The 24054-nt window shown below is 37.8% G+C and overlaps 1 protein-coding gene and 1 long non-coding RNA gene across 3 annotated transcripts in view; one reads left to right on the top strand and one right to left on the bottom strand.

The window, feature by feature from the left end:
* The window catches only part of LOC135969607 (uncharacterized), a 94917-nt gene that overhangs the window by 39046 nt on the left and 31817 nt on the right, over positions 1-24054 (top strand). The gene's annotated exons all lie outside the window — the stretch shown is intronic.
* RBMS3 (RNA binding motif single stranded interacting protein 3) overlaps positions 17587-24054 on the bottom strand; it is a 1486333-nt gene continuing 1479865 nt past the window's right edge. Inside the window, exon 14 of the mRNA XM_074030865.1 lies at positions 17587-18182. Within this exon, the coding sequence (XP_073886966.1) occupies positions 18179-18182 (4 nt within the window). The 3' untranslated portion in view covers positions 17587-18178. The remainder of the gene's footprint in view (positions 18183-24054) is intronic.

Below are 24054 nucleotides of genomic sequence, written 5' to 3' on the forward strand. Positions count from 1 at the left end.
TTTTACCTTCCTAGTAAGACCATCCTGCCAAGCAACTATCATGCCAATGATAGCACTGTGGCCACATGAGAAGGTCTAATGACACTAAACTTTCCAATTTTACAACCTAATCCACTTTTACCCATTCTATTCTTACCCAGGAACATTGTGGTTATAATATGGGTTCCAATTTTCTCCAGAAACAAAAGAGTCTGATTATATGTTCACAAGAATCCAGTCTCCATAATGATCAGTGTCATTTCATTCAATAAATTAGCCTTTTCATTTTGTATCAATTTGTTCATTCACTCACATGTTCAAAAATTATTTATTGGTCTTGGCCTACAGAGAACAGCCAAAAAATTATTTATTGGGAGATTTCCAGTTTCCCTCAGGATAATGCTACTTGAATACAAATGTTTCTGCTTTACTTAACAAACCCATACAGAGCATTTAGAAAAGAGAGAGAAATTACAATCCATGCCTATAGCATCACAAGGAAAGAAAACATATTACAACCTAATATGTTTGACTCTTCGCCCTGGCATGGGCTTCTCAGGTAATTGTACATAAACTTTTATGTACATAAACTTTTATGTACAATTACCTGAGAAGCCCATGCCAGGGCGAAGAGTCAAACATATTACACACAGAAGAAGTAGATGCAACTGGGAAAAATGAACATCATCATCATCATCATCATCATCATCTCTGTCTCTCTGTGTCTCTGTAATCACTCTGGAGAAGCCAGCTGCCATGTTCTGAGGACACTCAAGCAACCCTATGAAGAAGCCTACATGAAGAGGAACTGAGATCTCCAGCTAACATCCAGAGAACAGAGGTCTCCTGCCAACAGCTTGGAAGAGAATCCCTCAGCCATAGTCAAGCCTTTAAAGTGACTGCGGCCCTGGCTGACATCTCATTGCCACCTCATGAGAGGCCCTGAGCCAAAACCTCCCCCTTAAACTGCTTTCAAGTTCCTTTCCCACAGGAACTGTGATATAATAGATGTTTCTTGCTTTAAGCCACCCAATTCAGGATGATTTGTTATACAGCAGTAGATGGTAACTAATGTAGGGCGGGTTAAATGGAAAGGATTTGGATGTGCCTTTGACCAAAGGTATTCGTCTTGTGAAAGTAATGCTTTCTGGAAGAGATGAGCTATCTTAATACGGAAAGTCTTCCCTTGGAGGCTTGGCAGTGAAGGGAAAGAACAAAGCAAGTTTATAAATTAAGGGTCTAAAAGAAACAGATGAAAATTACAAAATCAGAACACACAGCCCTCTTCTATTTTATAAACACTACATTTAACAACCTGCATTTCACTGTGCCAACCAAAAAGTACATTCTTGAACTAAGAAACCTAATAAACCACCTAAATCCCAGACTCCTAACACAGAAACTCATGCTATTATTCACCCAGGAAAATTTAGGACATTTAAAAGCAAACAGAAAATGGCAAGCAATAGCCATATAAAGCTACTGTAAGAAGAAAACAGAATATGAACATCAAAACTCCTCGGCTAATGAAAATTACGTCCCCTGCATAAGAAACCATAAAATGGAAAACTTGTAAAACAGTACTCTGATATAGATTAAATATCTTTAAATGAACACTTGCAAATATGAAAGACCTTAAATTAGACAAAACTTCAGACTAGAAATGGGCCAAAATAGGAAGATGTGATATGAGTGTTGACCAATCCTAGGAAGTAAATTGAAGAAACATTCAATATTATCTCAGAAATAAAGACTAACATGACAAGGCTGAACGCAGTGGTCCATGCCTGTAATCCCAGTACTTTGGGAGGACAAGATGGGTGGATCACTTGAGGTCAGGAGTTCTAGACCAGCCTGGCCACCATGGCAAAACCTCATCTCTACTAAAAATACAAAAAACTAGCCAGGCGTGATGGCTGTTGCCTGTAGTTCCAGCTACTTAGGAGGCCGAGGCACAAGAGTTGCTTGAAGGGAGGCAGAGGTTTCAGTGAGCCAAGATCGCGCCACTGCACTCCAGCCTGGGTGACAGAGCCCGACCTTGTCTCCAAAAGGGAGAAAAAAAAGACAAAATGACAAATATCTTAGACAGTGAAGTATCAACTAAAATAGAAAAGACATTAAGGAGAGGAAAGAAGCAGACAAGAAAAAGAAAGAGTGATAAAGTGATACAGAAGATAGGTAGAAGATCCAATAAAAACAATGAAACAAACTAATATTTAAAACTGTTACTGTTTAAAACTATAATCAAAGAAAACTTTCCAGAAGTAGAAAATCTCAATCTATTTATTGAAAGGGGTCACTATATCTAGGGAATCAAGGTTGAGACACATCCTAGAGAACAGACCTACAGGCTTTAATGCTATAGAAATAAAAAAATCGATTACTCCAGAATAAAAAGACCACATTTCTGTCTCTCTCTCTCTCTCTCTCTCTCTCTCTTTCTCTCTCTCTCTCCTTTCTTTTCTCCTTCCTTCCTTCCTCTTCCTCTTCTCCTTCCTTCCTTTCTTCCTTCCTGACTCCTTCCTTCCTTTCCTCTTTTCTTTTTTCTTTTCTTTCTTCCTTTCCCTTCCTTTCCTTTTTCCTTCCTTCCTTCCTTCCTTCCCTCTCTCTCCCTTCCTTCCTTCTTTCCTCTTTCTTTCCCTTGTCTTTCTTTCTTTCTCTTTCTCTCTCTTTTTCTTTTCTTTCTTTCTTTTTCTTTCTCTCTCTCCTTCCTTCCTTCCTTCCTTCCTTCCTTTCTTTCTTTCTTTCTCTTTCTCTCTTTCTCTCTTTCTTCTTTCTTTCCTTCCTTATTTCTTTCTTTCTCCTTCCTTCCTTCCTCCCTCTCTTTCTCTCTTCCACTCTCTCTCTCTTTTTCTCTCTCTTTTCCTTCCTTCCTTCCTTCCCTCCCCCCCCCCCCCCCACTATGTTACCCAGCCTGGTTTCAAATTCCTGAGCTATAGTGATCTTCGTGCCCCAGCTCCCACAGTGCTAGGATTATAAGCAGGAGCCACCATGCTGTGCCAAAAAGACCACACTTCTTATGAAACATAAGATCAGTAGGATCTTGATAGTAATAAGCAAAATAAAGAATAGCGGTGTAAGAAATTTCAATAAATTCAAGGAAAAGATATATGACTCACCATTTTACATCCAGACCACTGTCTTTCAAGTATTGAAACTGCAGAAAAGCAAATTTAAATATTCAAGAACTTGAGGGATATTATACTTCAGACCCTTTCTTGAAGGGTGGAACAAAGGAAGACCTTCATCGGATGGGGATATGGCAAGAAAAACCTGAACAGAAGGAGTAAGCATTGGCTAGACATTTTTTAAGATTTAGCAATAAAACAAAAGTGAAGACAAAGGAGGAAGAAGAGTACATAAGGTTATGTGACCTGATCAAGTAGAAATAAACTTAGAAGAAAGGGGAAAATTGAATAAATGTACTGGTTGCTGAATGGGTAACTTGTGGGAGCCAAAGGATAATATTTAGATTTCATAAATCAAATAGTAGAGTACATAAGATGAAAATATAATGATAATGATGTTAATACTAATAATAAAGTGTTTATTTCTACCAACGATTAGATATCATCAATAACAGTTTATTGTTTTTTGTTATTATCGTTACTTTATTTAGCCACATGGTATTTTGAAATAATAAAAATTGAGTGCCTTTAAACAGGACATATACCCTCCAGTTCCCACTGGGTCTGCACTTCTGTAATGTCACTTATTCACATTACCTGCTGAGTCCATGAAGGCATTTTAGTTGAGGCCATGGGGATATTTTATATATAGCGAACAAAATACATGCAGATTCTGATTCAAGAAGCTGACACATCTGTCTGTATCTGATTAGCATTCATGATCCTGATAAAATTTGAGGCACTGGGAAAGTGAGTTCCTACTTATGAAAGCCTGAGGTGGAAGCCTGAGGAGGAAGGATTTTGAAGAATTTGCTAAGGTGAACTGAATACAACTTCATTCAGTCAGCCTTCCTTGGCAACACCATATATGTAGATATCCGTATTTCCAATGGTGCTTTTAAGCCTCTTTGATTATGGTGGATTGAGATATAATATTATCTTAATTTATAAAAAGGTAATTTTATTATTTATCATGAAGCCGGGAAAAAAAATGCTTTTGTAGTGTGATGCCAAAAGAGAGTAACAAAATCTTCATAAATAATTTTTCTAAACAAGCAATTATAGGTGACCTACCTACTATATAAAGTAGGATGTTATGAGAAATTCTATATATTTAGATGAGGACACAGCCAATAATTATGCCAAATTCTAAAATAATGGGTTAAATACACATACATCAACTAAAGGAATAAGTAATGTGCTTTGATGAGGGGGTAAAAATTCTTAACGTGTGCTGCAAGTAAGTTGAATGAGCTTAGATAATTTATTAAAATAAATCTTGAAGGTCAAGATACCAGATTCCTCTTGTATCCCTCTTACCTCCATCCCCTCAGCTTCATCTCTGATGTCCACTGTGGCTTTTGCCTAGTTCCATATGAAATTTAACTCATCTTGCTCTCCTAGCAGCTCACTCTTAAGTGTGTGTAGCACATCTTTTGCTTTTCGACGGAGGGTTTCTCTTCTTGGCATGCCTGGAAGTACACAGGAGTTAGTACACCCTAGGGCAACCTTCAGTGGATACTGGAATTGATAAATGTTTCTCTTTGGGGATCATCTGGTGGGAAATTCTGAAAGTTGTTTGGGAAGCTCCTCAGAAGATCTGTTTATACGAAGTTGCCCGTGTTGTTTACCAATTCAATAGCACACCCCTTTTTTCTCCTTCTTTTACACGTTCTCTGGTCCTGTTTCTAGGAATCAACTCCAAATATAACTACCTACACACCAGACCTTGTTACTAGATTTTTGGAGATTCAGATGAGGCCAGTCATCTAGCAAAATATAGTCTAGTGATTATGGAAACCAGTATTGAAACTTCTCAAAAAAACAAAATACAATTACCATATGATCCAACAATCTCGCTGTTGGGTATCTATCCAAAAGAAAGGAAATTGTATGAAGAGAGATCTTCATTCTCATGTTTATTGCAGCACTATTCACAATAGCCAACATATGAAATCAACCTAAATGTCCATCAACAAATGAACAAATAAAAAAAAAAGTGTCATATATACACAATGAAATATTATTCAGCCATAAAAAAGAATTGAATCTTGTCATTCTCAGCAACATATATAGAACTGGAGGTCATTAAGTTAAGTTTAATAAGCAGGTGGAGAGAGACAGATATCTCATATTCTCCCTCAGATGTGGAGTCTAAAAAAGTGGATCTCATGGAGGTATAAAGTAGGACTGTGGTTACCAGAGGCTGGAAAGGGAAGGGAGAAGGGAGGAGAAAGACAAGTTAGTGAATGGGGATGAAAATACAATTAGATAGAAGGAATAAGTTCTAGTATTTGATAGTACAGTAGGAAAATTATAGTTAACCATAATTTGTTATATATTTCAAAATAGCTAGAGGGATTGTAATGTTCCCACATAAAGATAAATGTTTGTAGTGATGAATATCCCAGTTACCTTGCTTAGATCATTACATACATGATTATTGTATATCTGTATGAAAATATCACATGTACCCCCAAAATAGGTACAACTACCCTATATCAACTGAAAAAAAATATTTTTAGGTCCATCCTCCCTTATAAGTGGGAGAGAAGAACTTCCTTTGCTTTGTTGATAATTCTATCCTAAATGCCTTAGGCTACTTATTGTTGCAATTTTTTTTTTTTTTTTTTTTGAGATGGAGTCTTGCTCTATTGCCCAGGCTGGAGTGCAGTGGTGCGATCTTGGCTGACTGCAAGCTCCGTCTCCTGGGTTCACGCCGTTCTCCTGCCTCAGTCTCCTGAGTAGCTGGGACTACAGGTGCCCACCACCATGCCTGGCTAATTTTTTGTATTTTTTTTTTAGTAGACACGGGGTTTCACTGTGTTAGCCAGGATGTTGTCGATCTCCTGAACTCGTAATCCACCCGCTTCGGCCTCCCAAAGTGCTGGGATTATAGGCGTAAGCCACCGCACTCGGCCTTTTTGTTGCATTCTTAATGACCTACCTGTAATAAGCAGCCTTGAATCTCTGATTCTCAACACATGCAATTCTCTCTTTTGAGTACAGTGATTCCTACATGAGCATGCATAACAAAATTATTTGTGGAGCCTTATGAAAATTCATCATCCTGAACTTCATCCTAAAACTATAGTGTTAGAATTTCCTGAGCTGCTTCTGATATTCAGCCATGATTTATAATCATTGGTCTAGAGAGCCCAATCTACTCTCCTGTCTTTGTCCACCACCATCATTTATCCATTTAATTATAATTTATTAACCTTCGACTATGTATCAGGCACTGTGCTAGGAACTGGGGATAAGATAATAACTAGAACTGGGTCCATTTGGGCATCCTAAACTTCTCTTGGTGTATAGCCATACTACCCTGAATGCACCTGATCTTGTCTGAGCTTATCTTGGATGTCACTGTCTCTATAAACCCCTTACCAGACACTTTTACTACCATGAGCTTTAACTTTCCATTCCCTCTGCCCATAATTAGGGGTCTCATTCTTGATTCTTCCCCAATAACTAGGATTCACCTTGCCACAAAATTTGCTGCATTGCACTGAAATGATTTACAATTCTGTTGATTCTCCTCTACTCTGAACTCTCCAAGTACAGCAATTGTATTCATTATTATGATATTTTTGGTAATGTTAAAAGGAAAAAAGGGAGGGATGGAGAAAAAGGAGGAAGGGAAATAGTCAGGAAAGCACATTTACTATTATGCATGTCCATGACATCATCCTTAAACTTGGCCCTTTGCAGAATGCTTTAATTCAGATAGAAAGGAAACGAAAATAAATATTATGTGTTTGCAGGTTGGGCGCTCTCATATTTAATTCTCTCAGCAATCTTGTCTTAGACATATTATCATTTCCATTTTGAAGATAAGTAACCAGAGATTCAAAAGGATTAAGCGTCTTCCTCAAGGTGTCACTTACTTCTTAGTAAATGGAGGATCTGGGGTTTGAACCCAAGGCTCCCAATGAGAAAAAGGCTGAGTTTTTACTGGCCTTGCATATTCAGACTGCTGCAGTGTATGTCTGTTTGTAGACTTTCACCTCCGCTGAAACTTCTCAAAGGCAGAAATAACATTTGTTTCATCATTTCCAGTATAAGAGTCAGTGTTTAACAAAGTTACCATCAGGAGAGGAATAAATTCTTCAAGGGACTGTTCGTCTGTTTCTTTTGATTTTGGGCATTAAAGATCTTGGTAGTCCTGCTAGAAATTTTCCATCAAGGTTATTCTCCAAGTTCTTGTGGATGACTTTGAAATTTAAATGTTCCCATCATCTTCCAGAATGAAGGCTGAGGTTAAAAAGGCATATTTCATTTTTTCTCCTTTTCCCCATGGCCTTCAATGTCTTTTTTTTTCTCACCATTATCCTTTCCCTCATCTGTGATATATCTGAAAAATGTTTTACTTATATCTTCAGCTGGCTCTCCTCTTCCCATTTCTCTGTTCTTTAAGCTTCTAAAGCTGCATCTTCCCTGTGGAACTCATGCCAAATATAATTATCCTGCACTGTTTGGGAAAGGCTTAGATTCTTTTCATAGGTTGTTTCTTTAGCCTTAATAAGTACAGACACTTATTAGCTGGCCACAATTTCATTCTTCCCTCTGTGGGTTGCATTTCTTTGCTCACTAATGTGTAAATCATAGATTTCTCTAATTACACACTGTTGCCTTTTCTTTTCGTCTCAGAGCTTGAAAATTAGTACGGGGCTGGGACCCTAATAGAAATGTCTAGAATGGTTTCTTCACACACATTTGGGGATGCTACAGGGACAGAGTAAATTTAGCTTCAATGTGTGTGTTTGGATGTGTGGTTGACTGCACTGAATGTTCAGTTTGTCTGATTCTGAGGTTAAGAACACAACAGCTAGTGTTTAAGGAAAACATGTCTCAAGAACCTCAGCCTTGCAAAGTCAAAACTATAAATTCAAATGAACTAATTAAATGTTCAGTAAACACTAAAGTAATTTTGCCATTTTTCTCATGTCTCCTAATGATCTAACTCTGAAATTAACAATCTTTGTGTTTCTGGTAAAAAAGCTGGAACTGTTATTTACTTGATAATAAATTTATTTGAATCTACTATAGTAATTATTTGAACCAGTTTGTGTATGGAGAAACATACAAAGTTGATTATAATTAGAGTTATTTTTGAAATTCTTCTGAGTGAAAACTCAAAACACACTGTATCCTCCTATCCTTGTAACTCAAAGTGTAGTCTTGGGTCCAGCAGCCTTGGAGCCAGAATCTCAGGACATAGCTATCCACCACAGCCCAGACCTACGGAATTATAATTTGCACTTTTAACAAGATCTGGTAATCCTGTACACGTTAAAAGTTGAGAAACATTGTTCATTATCATGGATCCCTCCAAAATACTTCACTTTGAAATACATGGATAGTTCAACCAAAGTGCTTTAAGAAGAAAAATAAAAAAGGTAGCTAGGTAGCATGGATGTAAAACCAGCCATAGAGAGAATTCAAGTTCTGAACAGAGTTTCTCAGCCAATTTGCTTTGTTCTTGTAAGGGGTACTTCTTAAGGCTATTAATCATATTATCACATGTTTCTGTTGCACAGTATTTCTACTGGCTAAAACTTATTTCAAAGAGGATTATAGGGTTGAGGAAGAGAACACCACCACACAAAAGGAGGTAGTCATTAGAACCAATTACAGTATTTCAAGAAGTGAGGATAAAGTCATGTAGAGATGGGAACTTTTACTACCAAATATTTAGATTTCCAGCTTACATATTTCATGTATTTCACTATATGGATAATGATTTCCTTCTCCTTTGTAAGGAAACATCAGAAATACATCAGATACAATCTTTTATTCTCCTTTAAGAGCTGCTCTGAGTGACTAGTTTGCCATATTAATTTTGTCCTTTTCAAGCTAGTGGTGTTTTGAGCATGTGAACTGCTTTGGCAATGACTAAACAGTGGCTAAAATGGTAAAGGATAACTTGCTTATGAATAGCAGTGTGCCATACTGGGTCTTCCTACTTATTTCCTTATTTCTGAAATAGAATGTAGAAAACAAAGACAACCAAAAATCCCACAAATTTAGCAGTATTGCAAATGACCAGAAAATATTTATCAGCACATTAAAAAAAAATTCAAGCTCTCTGCTCATTACCCTGAGTAATAGCACAAAGGTGAGATACACCAAAAGAATCGATCACTAAAATTTACCAGGTGATTGGACAGAATGCAATAGATGGACGGCATCTCTCATTGGAAACCTCTTAATCATCTTGTTCTTCCTTCCGATTTGCAGGCAGTTATTTCTGATCGAAAGAAGTCAGTGTGTGGAGTTGGATAAACAACTCAGTAAACGTGGTAGAAGTCTTTAATTCATACTTCTGTTGTACCCTTGTCAGGTGACTTTATTCCAAGTAGCTATTCTTTCAATATTGATTTAAGAAGGAACACTGTTAAACTCACATGCATGGAAAATACTAGTGAGAAAATTTTGTAACCAAGTTGAATAAATTTGTAATAGTTGGGAAATAGAATTTAAAAGCATGGCCATGTAGCTCACTTTCATCCTTTAAGGTTATTTTAAAAAAATGGCCATGTAGGAGCGAAAAGGTAATACTTTCTACTGTCCTTCATGAGGCTTATGGCTAATACTCCTATAACAAAAGACAGATTAGTAAGAGAACTACAAAATAATTATTTAACAAAATTTTACATGAAACAGAAACTTTCAGGAATGACTCAAAGACTCAGGGAAAACTGTGTATATTTATGCTTTGGTGGTGTAAAGAATGCACGGTTTTGTAGAGAGAAATGTGATTGTATAAAAACAATGTGATCTATTAGTTATGACTGAGAGGGGAAATTCAGCAAGGCCTGTTTATGCAGATTCTTCTTGGCTTCTTGGTGTAGCATTTCTTTCCCTCCCCAACCCAGCTCTGTGGCAGCACCCCTTTGGAACTAGGGTATTATGACCTGTTTTGAGACAAGGTTGGTCAGAAAATTCCTGTATTAGTCCATTTTCATACTGCTATAAAGAACTGCCTGAGACTGGGTAGTTTATAGAGGAAAGAGGTTTAATTGATTCACAGTTCAGCATGCCTGGGGAACCCTCAGAAAACTCGCAATTGATGGTGGGAAGCAAAGGGGAAGCAAGAAACCTTCTTCACAAGGTAGCAGGAAGAAGAACCCAGTGAGGAAGAAAAGCACCTTATAAAACCATCAGGTTTTGTGAGAACTCACTCCGTATCACGAGAATAGCATGGGGGAAAACACCCCTATGATTCAATTACCTCCACCTGGTCTCTCCCTTAACACAGGGGAATTATGGTAATTATGGGGATGGCAATCCAAGATGAGATTTGGGTGGGGACAGAAAGCCTAACCATATCAATTCCTTTACAACCATGCTTCACACAGAACGACAGGAAAAATCAGAGTGAGCTTCTTGTTTCTGAGACCCCCACCAGTCTCCTTTAGGTCAAAATACTTAGTTGTAATGTTTTCTGAGACACAGCAGTTGCCAATTCTTTGATACTCCTCCCATTCAATGATAAGGTCTGTGTTTCTGAGTGGACTTGTGACTCTTGTAATCAATAGAATACATTAGAAGCAATGCTGTATGACTTTTAAACTTAGTCTGAAACAATGAATCTACTTCCACTTTGTTCTTGGAGCACTGAACAGATCTGTAAGAGGTTCAACTACCCTGAGGCTGCCACACTGTTAGGAAGCTGTGTCATACAGTTAAGCCAACATGTAGGTAGCCTGGTCATCAGCCTGGTCTTTAAATCCTCCCAGCTCAGGCCCTTCAAGTCTTCCCAGTTGAGGTCCCAGGCAACCTAAAATAGAGATGAGCCATTTCTGTTGTTCCCTTCCTGAATTCCTGACTGACACGATCAATGAGCATAATAAAATGGTTGTTTTGAGCCACTGATTTTTAAGGTGAATTGCCTCATAGCAATAGTAATGAAAATAACCTCTTTCTGTGTCTCCACCCATTTCCCCAAGGTCCAGAGTTCTATGATATAAATTATTTTTCAAAGCAATAGCTGAAAATATGTAGATTTTTTTCTATGAATAGTACCTTAAATTGTATCCAATCTGGATTTCCTCCAAATTGAGTAATTTCCACAGAGCCATATTTTGATATTACCTATATTATTATCAATTCATGATTTTCTTTCAATTCTCTTGATTATCTTTGCCTTATTTTAAGTGATAGTGGCCATGATGGAATCTTGATGCTAAGTTCTATTTTTCTAAAATGAATATTCATAAATATAAGAAACATACTTATCAGTGTATCACCAAATAACATGTTGTATACTAATAGTGTAACATGTATCCCAGTTTTGAAAATAATGATCTGATACAAACCTTCTGTAGGACAGACAACTCCATCTGACCTAGACTAATTATGCTCTGGGCTCTTTCCATTTCTAAGACCGAAGAATAAAAAGCATTCTACTGTTCTGCCAACTTCTTCTTGTTTTGACTGTTTCTCCAAAAGTACTTATTGTCTTTTATACTTTGTGCAAATTTATGCATTTTATTTATTTTATACTTTATGCAAAGTTATGCATTTTATTCATTTTATTTTTATACCTTGCCCTCCTCAAATACAATAGAGTTTACTTCCAATGGTAACTACTCCCTTAACTATTGACTTTGGTCTTCACAAACTTCTTCCTCTTGAAACCTATTAAAAAGGAAATAAGGCAGAAGGGATGCCTGGAACACATGCCTGTATGTATGAATAATGTAGTGGATATATCATATCAAAAAATGATGTTGTAGGCTGGGCGCGGTGGCTCACGCCTGTAATCCCAGCACTTTGGGAGGCCGAGGAGGGCGGGTCACAAGGTCAGGAGATCAAGGCCATCCTGGCTAACACGGTGAAACCCTGTCTCTACCAAAAATGCAAAAAAATTAGCACTTGTAGTCCTCTGGAGGCTGAGGCAGGAAAATGGCATGAACCCGGGAGGCGGAGCTTGCGGTGAACTGAGATGGCGCCACTGCACTCCAGCCTGGGCGACAGAGCGAGACTCCATCACAAAAAAAGAAAAAAGAAAAGAAAAAAAAAGATATTGTAGTATAGGGCTTCTCAAACTGTGGTATTGAGGCAGGTGCCAGCCAGTGGGTGAAACGTTTGTTACTGTCCTATGGGAAGATAACAAAATTTGAGAATTGGCATTTTTAAACTTTATAATTGAATGTAAGTTGAATCTAATAATAGTTAAAAATAGGGAGCTTAAACTGTCTGTTTAATTTAATTTCATCTAGCAAGTTTTTGTTGTGTTTTACAAAAGTATTGGTTTGCGACAGACTGGAAGTTAAAGCAAAAATAAATGATTATCACAGATCGTTTGAGAAGCACTTGTATAGAAAAACTAAATCGAATATAAAATCTTATTTTAAAAAGGACTCAGTAAATTGTAAGAGTATCATCTCAATTTTTCAATGATATAATTTATAGATATTCTGGGAAAAAGGTGGAAAGAAGCATATTCACTAACATAACCAGTATTCTAGCGTTAATTGTTGCTGTGTGGTAGGGACGTGACCCAAAAATGCGTATCATAACCAGTAAGTTATTTAAAAAGTAAATGAAAATATTTGTTTTCCTACTGATTGTCTTACTCTTTTTGCTCTGCCCCAAACTCTGTCAGAATTTCAGCACTTGAAAAAATGAACACCACTGTCTCTCAACAACTTTTACCAATTGCTTTTGACTGAATTAATTTTATAAGACAGCTTTCAATTAAATCCAACATTGCTGGAACATAATGTTTTAAAACATTTAGGCAAAGCATAGTAAGACTTTAAAACAGAACTAGAAACACGTTTTGTCATGGCTTGATCCTAGATTACCTACATTTCTGCTTAACAGATGCAATAAAGCATAGTGACTGCTAAAATGCTCTTGTCTGCTTTCAGTAATAACCAAAGTGATTCTCATAGATCAAATGGGCTCATTAGATACTGAGACATGGAAACACACTCACACATAATTGGTATTCCACTTTGTAGCCATTATCTACATGATGTAATGTTGCTGAAGAAATAATGGGATTTGAAGCCGAATTTGAAGTTTGAGTTTGAATGACAATTCTTTCGTTGCTCCTACCTCCATGGTTGTTTCAAGAATCAGATATTAATTATGTTAAGAGTCTGAATAAATACTTTGTTATTTGATATGTAGGGTTTAAAGTGATCTATAAGATTTTGCTTATAACATTATAAATGGACTTACACAGAGGTAACTAATCTCCTGAATCTGCTATTCCATTACATAAAGGCCAGCTTGTGGTTGAGATGTATGGATGCCATTGCTAGTTTAGGAATATGTTTCTGACAAAAAGAAGATTTTCTTCTTAAAGTCACTACTCACCCCACTTGCAGTTTGGCTCTACACCAACCCATCATAGCCATATTCAATAATATTGCTCTATCTCTTCTTAAAACTCACTTCTCTCTTATTTTCTGTAACACTGTGTTTCTCCATCTAGCTATAAACAATTTTTTCTCAGCATCTTTTATTAGTTCCTTCTACTTTATCAAGAATTTCTTTGGATTATCACTGTTTTTCTTTGGCCCAATTTTATGTTCACTCTCCCCTCTCTCCCTGAGCCATCTTATTAACTTTCATGATATTAGCTACCAGCTATAACCTAATGACTTACACTTTTCTGACTTCAATCTTGATTTCTTTTCAAACTTTGACTTATGTATACAACTGAAAGTTAAATCATCTCATGTAAATGTTTCACCAAGAGTTCCAACTCGAAATGTCTCATACTGACCTCGTTAACTTCTACCACAAAAGCTGTTTCTCTTCCACTAATTCTGTCTCATTTTTTGAACCATTATATCCTCAATTACTCTAATCAAAACCTAGAGAATCTCTTCCAGTGGTTCCCCGTTTTCTAAATTCTATATCCATTCAACTACTGAATACTTCTAACTTAATATCTCTACTTATCACCTTGTATTACATAAAAAGCAACCGGAAAATCTCAGTGGCCGGCCACTGTAGGCATTTGTTCTCATTTGTATGGTTCTAGGGGGTGACTGTGGTTTTGCTGATTTAGGCCAGACCTATCAGGGATGCTCTGCTTCAGACTGCGAGGCAACTAGGTTTGACCTCAGACCAAGTGTGAGATTCAGGTGTATTCCCATCCTCCTGGAAGTAGAAGCTACCTAAAGTATGTTTTGTGGTGATAAATTCAAGAGTGTTAATTGCACACTCACATTTCAAACCTCTGTTTATAACAAGTCTACTCATATCCCATTGTCCAAAGAAAATAGTTAAGCCCAAAGACAAGGGGTGGAAAATATACTCTGCCTCTAGTGCAAGGGACAGTGTTACAAGGCAAATGCTGTGGGTGTGTAATTCCAAAACAGGGAGAGAACAAAGAATTAGAGACTTATGACCCAATCTACCACAATATCTTAAGTATTTCTTATCTCTATCCTTTGTCCCCATTCTAAAAGTTACGTTCCCATTTCATTGCTGATTATCTCTGCACAAACTTTGAAGTGTCATCCTCTCTGGTCTCCCACCAACCTAAACCCATCTTCTATAGAGCAGCCAGAGCACTCAACAGAACACACAATTCAGACAATGTAACTTGCCTCATTATAGTTCTTCAGAGGCTCCCCATTGCTCACTGAATAAAATCCAAGCTCCTCAGCAATGCATCCAGTGTTCTCCAGTGCACATTCCTGCCCTTCTCTGCAGACCCATCTCCCCCAACTCCTCCCTTTACTTCGTGCATCAGGATTAATGAAATACAGATAGTTGTCTCTGTGCTGCAGTTCCACAAGTTTCCACACCCTTCTACTATTGTTCACATTGTTCCTTCTCTTGAAACATTCGTTTTTCTCCTTATTCACCAGGCAAATTCTTGCTTGTCCTATAAGACCTAGCTCACACCTTGTCTCTGTGGTGAGTCTTGGGATATCCTCAGGCTGGCTAGTGCTCCATTATAGACCTTACTATGTTTTGTTCAGTGGATTGATCCAAAGTTATTTCTTTTCCAGCATACCCCCAAAAACGCTTTCAGGAGTCCGTGAACATGAGTAGAAAAAAAATATATTGCTTTATTCTTACTAACATCCAACAGAAATTTAACATTTCCTTTAATGACAATTGTAAACAACAAACCACAGTACTATTTAGAGTGCTTTATCATCAACAGAAATTACAAATCATTTTATATCACACTACAATTTTTGTAGATAATTCAAAATTTCATGTCAATAAATCTTATATACAGCATTAATAAAGAAGTTCATTTATTACTACATCAATAAATTTACAATATTTTAATTTTTTCAATATAACTTCTGTATTTTATTCCCATGAATTTTGATTCTATAAAGATTTCTAAAGTATTACCAAATGCCAAAGAGAGCCCTGACACTCAGAAAACCAAGAACCCTGAATAATGCTTCTCTGTTGGCAGTTTGACAATTTCATTGCAAGGAGTACTGGAGAGTTCAAAAGTCTGATGGATATCTGAGTCAAAAATATTCACCTCTTTCTTTTGAAATGTTTTCATTAGTGTTTGTATTTTCTTGTTTGTATGTGTGTTTATTTGGAAGAGTAACACATTCACAAAATAATGCAAAAGATGTGAAAAGTATATACTAAAAAAATTTCCTTTGAACACTAGCTCCCCTACCTCCATCCATAAACCAGTGTGATGACTTCCTTGTATCTGTTTCCAGAGAGATTCTATCACTGTACAAGCAGATTCTGTGTGTGGGTATGGATATGTATAAACATAAATGGAAAAACATAAAATATATCAAAACACACATATACACACACAGATTTTTGTTTTTTGTAACTCAGCTGATTGGTATACCAGACATTGTTCTTCACATTTTATTTTATTGAATACTCTTTTATCTTCTTATTTATTTTTCCATAGGTTATTACAGGTGGTGTTTGGTTACATGAGTAAGTTCTTTATTGGTGATTTGTGAGATTTTGGTGCACACATCACCCAAGTGCATCCATCCCCCAAGTGTATACTGCACCCCATTTGTAGTCTTTTGTCCCTCGCCTCCCTCCCACTCTTCCCTCCAACTCTCCCAAGTCCATTGTATCATTCTTATGCATTTGCATCCTCATAGCTTAGCCCCCACATATCAGTCAGAACATACAGTGTTTAGTTTTCCATTCTTGAGTTACTTCACTTAGAGCAATAGTCTCCAATCTCATCCAGGTTACTGCGAGTACTGTTAAATTCATTTCTTTTTATGGCTGAGTAGTCAGATACTAACTGTCTCTGATCCGTTCTAAATTACTGTTGTATGTCAAAATAAGAACTTCTTGACATTCAACTTCAGTTGTTGTTTTCCTCATTTAAGGAAAATAAATTTGTAATCAAACTAAGAATTTAAAAATTAAGTATAACTCACCACATACTATCTCAAGTACAATTTGATTGATTGATTGATTGATTGATCGATCCTGAAATCCTCCACAAACCCTGAGTGTCCTGGCCATTCAATGTAAGTAGCTTAAAGTAAATAACATGAGGCAGTCTTCTGGGTATTGCTAATGGATACTACTTTTTTAGTTAAATATTTTAAAGTGCAGCTCCTAAAAAGTGAATTGTCCATCATTACTCAATACTATCGTTTATGATATTTTTATTTTTTAATTAATTAAATCCAGAGGTGGTTTATAGTACATCTATTCTAGGGAATTCAATGTGATGTTTAAAACAGTGCAGTTGAAAATAATATAGTGAGTGTTCACAATGTAAGTGAAAAAATGACACATACTGTCATAGTATAAGTCTATGCATATAGGATTGCATGGAGAATTACATAGAGAAAACAAGAGTTAAACAAATTTCTCTGTTGTGTAGTTATGATAGGTATTTATTTTCTTCTATAAGTCAGTTTGCATTTTCCAAATTTTCTATAATCATTATGAACAATCAGAATAATTAGGAAAAAAATTAAAGAAATCAACAAAAATCCAAACAGAGAGCTAAAGACATGAAGACAGAAAGGCAATGAACCAGAGAAAAAAATAAATAAGGACTTTACAAAATAGCTAAATACAGATGAAAAAAAAGAAAGCTAATAAGAAACTCATTCAAAACGCCGACTTTTCTAGCAGCCAAGCCTGGGTGCAATTCACGAAATAAGACATAGAGAAGTGTTAAAAGAAGAATAGATATTTCAGCTGTGTACCGCAATAGGCAAGCATCACCCAGGAAACAGTATGTCTAACACAGACACAAATTCAAGAGCTAGGGTTTGTGGCATACAGGGGACCGGGACTCACCATTGCAGACAAATTTTCATGTGAGGAATGTACACATGCAGCTCAAGAGGGAGAAGGCAGAGCCTGGGAGGTGAGCACACATTGCCAGCTTCAGCATTTACCTCCTAGCTGTCCTCCAGAGCGGATGGGGAGGAGGAAAGTTGAAGGAGGAGGCAAAAGGTCAGAGTTTGCAAACAAAAGAACAGAAGGACAAAAACATCAAGGAGTACTAAAGATGTCATTTTTTTTTTTTTGAAATAAACAATGAATTAAGTAGTAATAGCCCAAAATAGAAGAGATATTTTAGGCATCCTGTAAGACGGGAAAGACTCTTACAATGTTTCAAAATTATAAGAATGCTTCAGAAGAAATACATAGAATGACATTCTTATCCATTCTTTTTAAGTTAAATAGAGACTTCTTTTCCATTCTCCACCGTGGATTAACAGTAATGTCTACCACCTAGAAAATCAGGTATCTTCTCTGAGCCTCAGTGTTCCCATCTGTATAAAAGAAAAATAAATCCCTGCTCTACTAACCATATGTACTAGAGAATATGAAAGTTACAGACCTATCATGATTTTGGAATTTGTTCACTGCTATAAAAAAAGGGTTATTAATTTCTCTTATCAGTAGCAAAAGGACACAGATGTCTTTTTATTTCTTGCTGCACTGGGTCCAGCTGATTCAAAGTGGACCTCATACCTAAGCACCTAGCCACTTGCCATACTTTTTGATGTTTCAGAGCAGAACCAGGTTCGCTTTCTTCATAGTTTTCACTCCTTTGTCAGATACTGAAACAACTGTCTTGTGTTGGTTCTCTTCCTCCATAATTAACTGGAATGAAAGAAACAAAAAACCAAAAAAATAAGTCTTAATCTAATCAGAAGCCCTAAAGAGTGAAAAGAGCCGGGCGCGGTGGCTCAAGCCTGTAATCCCAGCACTTTGGGAGGCCGAGACGGGCGGATCACGAGGTCAGGAGATCGAGACCATCCTGGCTAACACGGTGAAACCCCGTCTCTACTAAAAAATACAAAAAACTAGCCGGGTGAGGCGGCGGGCGCCTGTGGTCCCAGCTACTCGGGAGGCTGAGGCAGGAGAATGGCGGGAACCCGGGAGGCGGAGCTTGCAGTGAGCTGAGGTCCGGCCACTGCACTCCAGCCCGGGCGACAGAGCGAGACTCCGTCTCAAAAAAAAAAAAAAAAAAAAAAAAAAAAAAAAAAAAAAAAGAGTGAAAAGATTTAGAGAAGTAGTGTCTGAGAAAAATCCAACTTGCTGTGGGTCAAGTAATATAATCTTTGTGAACACGACTCCCTATTCACTTTTCAACCAGGGTCTATCTGGTATCTCAAAAAGGTTACCTTTCTAACCCTCTGAAAATGGTTGCTGAGCTAAACCACTATGTATTGATGTAGTTTCCTTGTACTCTTGACTTCAGCGGAATCTTTTAATAAAATAATAGCATTCAATGTTTGCTGAGCACTTACCGTATGCCAGTTACCCTTATAAATGTTTTACATGTATTTATTTCACTCACAAAAACTCATATGAGACAGATACTATTAGTTTACTTATTTTAGAGATGAGGAAAACAGGGTTTATAAAGTTAATAATGGAGAGCTGAAAATTAAACACAGGTTGCCTGATTTGAAAGATTGTACTTTTTACTGCTGGGCTCTACCTCTGCTACAGTAGTAGAGAGGGGCTTGGGGGGAGTTATTACCCCCTGGATGCCCTGTTTTTAATTACACTTAAGATTTTTAGGTATATTTCCTGTTTAGAAGTGTAGTAGATATATTGCTCATGAATATGGATGCCTATGTATAAAGATTGTTAAAGTTTTAATGTTTTGTACTGTACAAAATACATTTACCTTGGTAAATAACCTAACTGAATATCAGACAAGGGAGTTGTCAGAAATGTCGAGAGTCTTAGAGGAATAAAATGTCTCTGCAGTGTTAGGTGCAAGTAACAGCAGAGTCTAGAGTGGAGAGGTGAAGGAAGTATGCCCCAATTGCTGTTGGAAAAGTCCTCATTAGTCAAAAAACTTCTGGTTTTTACCTTACTTTTCCTGCCATGATGACTTCCAATGCAGTAGCTAAGTGTAGCAAGAAAATCATCTCAATTCTGATAGGCCCTTTCCTATCAGAATTGTTGGCTACTGTCTTCCTAGACCAGTTCACTCTCGGGGGATCCTGACTTCACCAATGCTGAAGTAAGACAATGGAGAGCTAGAAAACATGGTGCTCTTTGTCCCGTCTTTCCTTTTGTTTTGAGGGTCTGGAAAGATCAAAGTACCAGTGAGGAAATAACAAAACGGCTAATACAGGAGTGAAAAGTCTTTCTTTTTGTTGGTTCCTAGTTAGCCTCAGAGTAAAATGTCTTATTTAAGGAAATTTGGTTAGGATTTTGAAATTAAAACCTCACATAATCACGAATTCTAGTTTCAGCTCAGATATGTAGAATGATAGAGAGATCCATGCTTACAACATTGAAAATGTTGGACAGGTTGCAAATTTGATGACTTTTCTTGAGGCCATCAGAAAGCTGAGGTCACAGGGCAACCCACTATAGTAAAATCTGAGAAAAGAGGTATCTCCTGAGAAAAACAGGTCCTGAGTAAGCATTTGCTTGCTTGCAGCAGTTTCTGTGCATGTCTTATTGCATGGCAGAGGCACCTGACAGTCATAACTGAATCATACTCTGAGAATGACCTTATGGTCTAAGAAGCATGTTGCTTTAGAGTTCTGAGTCAAGGAATCAGAAAGTGACCAGCCCTGAAATTCACTCCTTATCTATGAAGGAACCTGTGGCCCAACTCTTGGAACACCTGTGGTCCAAGGAATAGAGGCCCTTTGTTTTTGGGGTAAGTGAAGATTGCTAGGTGAAGGGTGTGATCTGAAAAAGCTATATAAACTACATGCTTTCTACAAGCAGTAGTGGTCTTCCTATTCAGTCCACTGCCACTGAACCACACCATATGTAAGTCCCCCCAGTAAACCCTATGTCTCCTTCACTGACTCTGGTTCTTTGGCCTCTTGGACGTGGTGCCATCTCCACTGGAGTCAGTAGGAGTCCAGCACGGCACTTATGTATTAGCTTCCCATGGCTGTCATAGCAAACTACCACAAGCTAGGTGCCTTAAAACAACAGAAATTTATTTTCTCACAGTTCTTGATTTTCAGGCCAGAATGCTGAAATCAAGGTGTCCCAGAGCCATGTTCCCTCTGAGGTTCTAGGAAAGAATCTGTTCCACTCCTCTCTTTCAGCTTCTGGCTGCTTCTGGCAATCCTTGGCATCCCTTGGCTTGCAGCTTCATCTCTCCAGTTGCTGCCTTGGTTCCCACATGGCTGTCTTCCTTCTGTGTGTGTGTGTGTGTGCATATGTGTCCAAGTTTTCCTCTTTTTACAAGGACAGCAGTCATATCGGATTTAGGGCCCACCCTAATCTCTCATCTCATTTTAACTTGATTACATCTCCAAAGACCTTATTTCCAAATAAGGTCACATTAGCAGCTTCTGGAGGTTACATCTTAGACATATCTTTTTTTCGTGGGTCTGGGGAGAGATACCATTCAGCCTAGTATACCATATAAGTTGAGGGTAATATGATTCCCCTAAACATTCTGAATGAGTTGCAAAAGACAGCCTGTGGGCTAGTGTGAGAATGTAGAGCCCAGGGAGTCTGCAAATATAACAGAATATGCTTCCTCTTGCAGGCTTTTCCTCCAAAACCCTACCAGGAAAATTGGAGAGGAATCTCCAGAAAGAGACAGAACGTGAGAAAGAGAAAGTGTAGCACTTGCTGGAGAAGAGAAGCAAAAGCCTCTGCCCAAAATATCACCCAGACCCACCTCCCTTGTGAGGGAGAAGAGTGACAAAGCAACAACAAGAAAACCCTGATGTTAATCCTTAGGAAGGGAAGAGTAAAACAAAAACCACTGCCTAAGGGCATTGTTGGAAGCTTTTTGCAGCCGCGGAGAGGGAACAGGAAAAAATATAAAAAGAAAAAGAGAAGCCTCCATGCGTGGGGCAGAGACAGGAATCCATGCTAGGACCAGCACTGCAGCAGGAAGGAGAGACAGAGATCTTGCAAAAGTCAAATCCCTGGTACCCAGACTCAGGCGTATCAGAACCTCAAAGAACTCACTCTTCTTACCAAAATATCTAAAATATATTAATAAATTTGATACCTATATATATATGTGTGTGTGTGTGTATATATATACATATGTGTATATATATGTATACATACATATACACACACACACACACACACACATATATATACTTTTTTTTTTTTTTTTGGAAACAGAGTCTCACTCTATCACACAGGCTGGAGTGCAGTGGTACCATCTTGGCTCACAGCGACGTCCACTGCCCGGACTTGGGTGATTCTCATGCCTCAGCCTCCCAAGTAACTGGGACTACAGGTGTGTGCCACCACACCCAGGTAATTTTTGTATTTTTGTAAAGACAGGTTTTCGTCATGTTGGCCAGGCTGGTCTCCAACTCCTGAACTCAAATGATCCACCTCCACTCTGACTCCCAAAGTTCTGGGATTATAGGCATGAGCCACTGTGCCTGGCCAGAATGCGTATTTTAATAGAAACTCTGCAGAGGGTTCACCAAAGTAGTAGGTTTTATGTTAGTTTTACAAAGGCTTTGATTCCTGCTTGCAGGACCACAATGGCAAAAGGATGTATGTATGGTAATCCCACCACCCCAAATGCTATGTAAATCCCAAAGCACTTACCTGGGAAGTAGCATAAAGAGATCTGGTTGATCACTGACCTGAAAGATTCAGTGTCAGGAAAGAAAGAAAGTGATGGCAAAATCTAAGTAAGAAAGCCCCAAGCAATTTAAAATTATAATCAGAAGTCAAAGTAGTTGTCATTTCAGTCGGTGGGTGTGCATTTAATATATTCCATATGCTGTGCTTTTGTGTAAACAATGGTATATTGGCAACTTCTAGGTCTGGGGGGTCTCCTATTGAAGTCTGGAATCAGCTGTCCCATGTCAATTACTGTCTGAATAAGCGGACAATAAATGACATGCCGCCAAACCTTAAATGAAGCCTTACAACCAATCTTTCCTTAGGACTCAGCAATTGCTTTTAAGTATGGTTGACTTGAGCTCAGGAATTTGAGACCAGCCTGGGCAACATGGTGAAACCCCATGTCTACAAAAAATTAGCCAGGCATGGTGGTGCACGCTTGTTGTCCCAGTTACTCAGGAGGCTGACATGGGAGGATCACCTGAGCCCAGGAGGTAGAGTTTGCAGTGAGCTGTGATTGTGTCACTACCTTCCAGCCTGGACAACAGAGTGACATCCTGTCTCAAAAAATAATAAAATAAAATACAATAGAATGAACATGGTTAATATTCTGTCATGGACATTTAGTTTAGGACTTTTGCTAAGCTATAAGGCATGTTAAACATTGAAGAAATGGTAGAAAGAAATTGTCTGATCTCTGAAACTGAGGGTCTTTAAAATTTGGGTAATATAGCTATGTGTGTAATTTTCAGAGGAATAATAGATATCTTGGGGTTTCAAACACAAGCAAAGTTGGTCTCTCTTCATGTCTAACACCTATATTCTCATGAAAGCACACCGGCTTACATTTATGTAAAGTAAAATTCAGACAAAAGTCATTCCAGCATTTTAGAGTTCAAGATAGAGTTACCTTTGGAAGAGGGGTTTGCATAACGACTGAAACAGAGCATGGGAGAGTGGTATCTTTTTGGTTGCAAATAATATTCTGTTTCTTGGTTATTCTTGTGTGTTCAGCTTATAGACAACATTGCGTTGATCATTCATGGTATGTTGTTGTTCGTTTATTATCTTACTACATTTTAGCAAAAAGTAAAAGTCGAAACCAAAAACAAACAGGAAACAAATAAACCATAAGACAAGAGGGATGGGAGATCATGGCGGCAGGCAAAGAAGCAGAGCTATGTATATATCTCACAGCCACTATCTTATACTCATTAGACTTGTTTCAGGTGTTTTAGAGGCCAGACCTTATTACATGTTCTAGTAGAAAGAGTTTGTCTTAGAAATATTTGTTTGATGCAACCTACCTATTGGTGTGACTATATTGACATTGTCCACTTGTTGGGATAAACATGCCACATCAACTCAAGGTCTAAAGAAGATTCTGCCCCTAGTTCTTCAATCTTGTATCAGTTCACAATGTAGAGTAGTCTTCTCAAATTGTTAACACCTGCCCCCTTCCATCAGTAGCTGCCTTTAGATGATATGCCAATATGTAGGAAGTTCCAAGAAGGTAGAGTGTGTCTGGTGATTGGATGATAATACAGGATTATCATTCAAAATCATGGGTGAATTTAGCTCAACCAGCAGCTATGTTTCTGTGTTCTCTTGTTCTTGTGGCCTGGAAGCTGGTGGTTTCAAGCCTGGCATTTGTGTCCTCCAGAATGTGAGCAGCATTGCAAAGTAGCTAAGTGTCACCTTGGTTCTACCATTTCCTCTTTTCATCTTCTTAGATCTTAATCTTGTCTTCAACTCTCAGGAGTTACCCTCACAAAAACATCTCTAAATAGAAACTTCAGAACTAAACAGTTAAAATTATGCGTAACATTTGATTGATGATAATTTTAGAGCATTTACACATGATATATGTATTGCCTGTTTTATCATCATAATCATTCTGAGAAATAAAAGGTATGTATGCATTTTGAAACAT

Source organism: Macaca fascicularis, chromosome 2 (assembly GCF_037993035.2).
Source record: "Macaca fascicularis isolate 582-1 chromosome 2, T2T-MFA8v1.1".
NCBI lineage: Eukaryota > Metazoa > Chordata > Mammalia > Primates > Cercopithecidae > Macaca > Macaca fascicularis.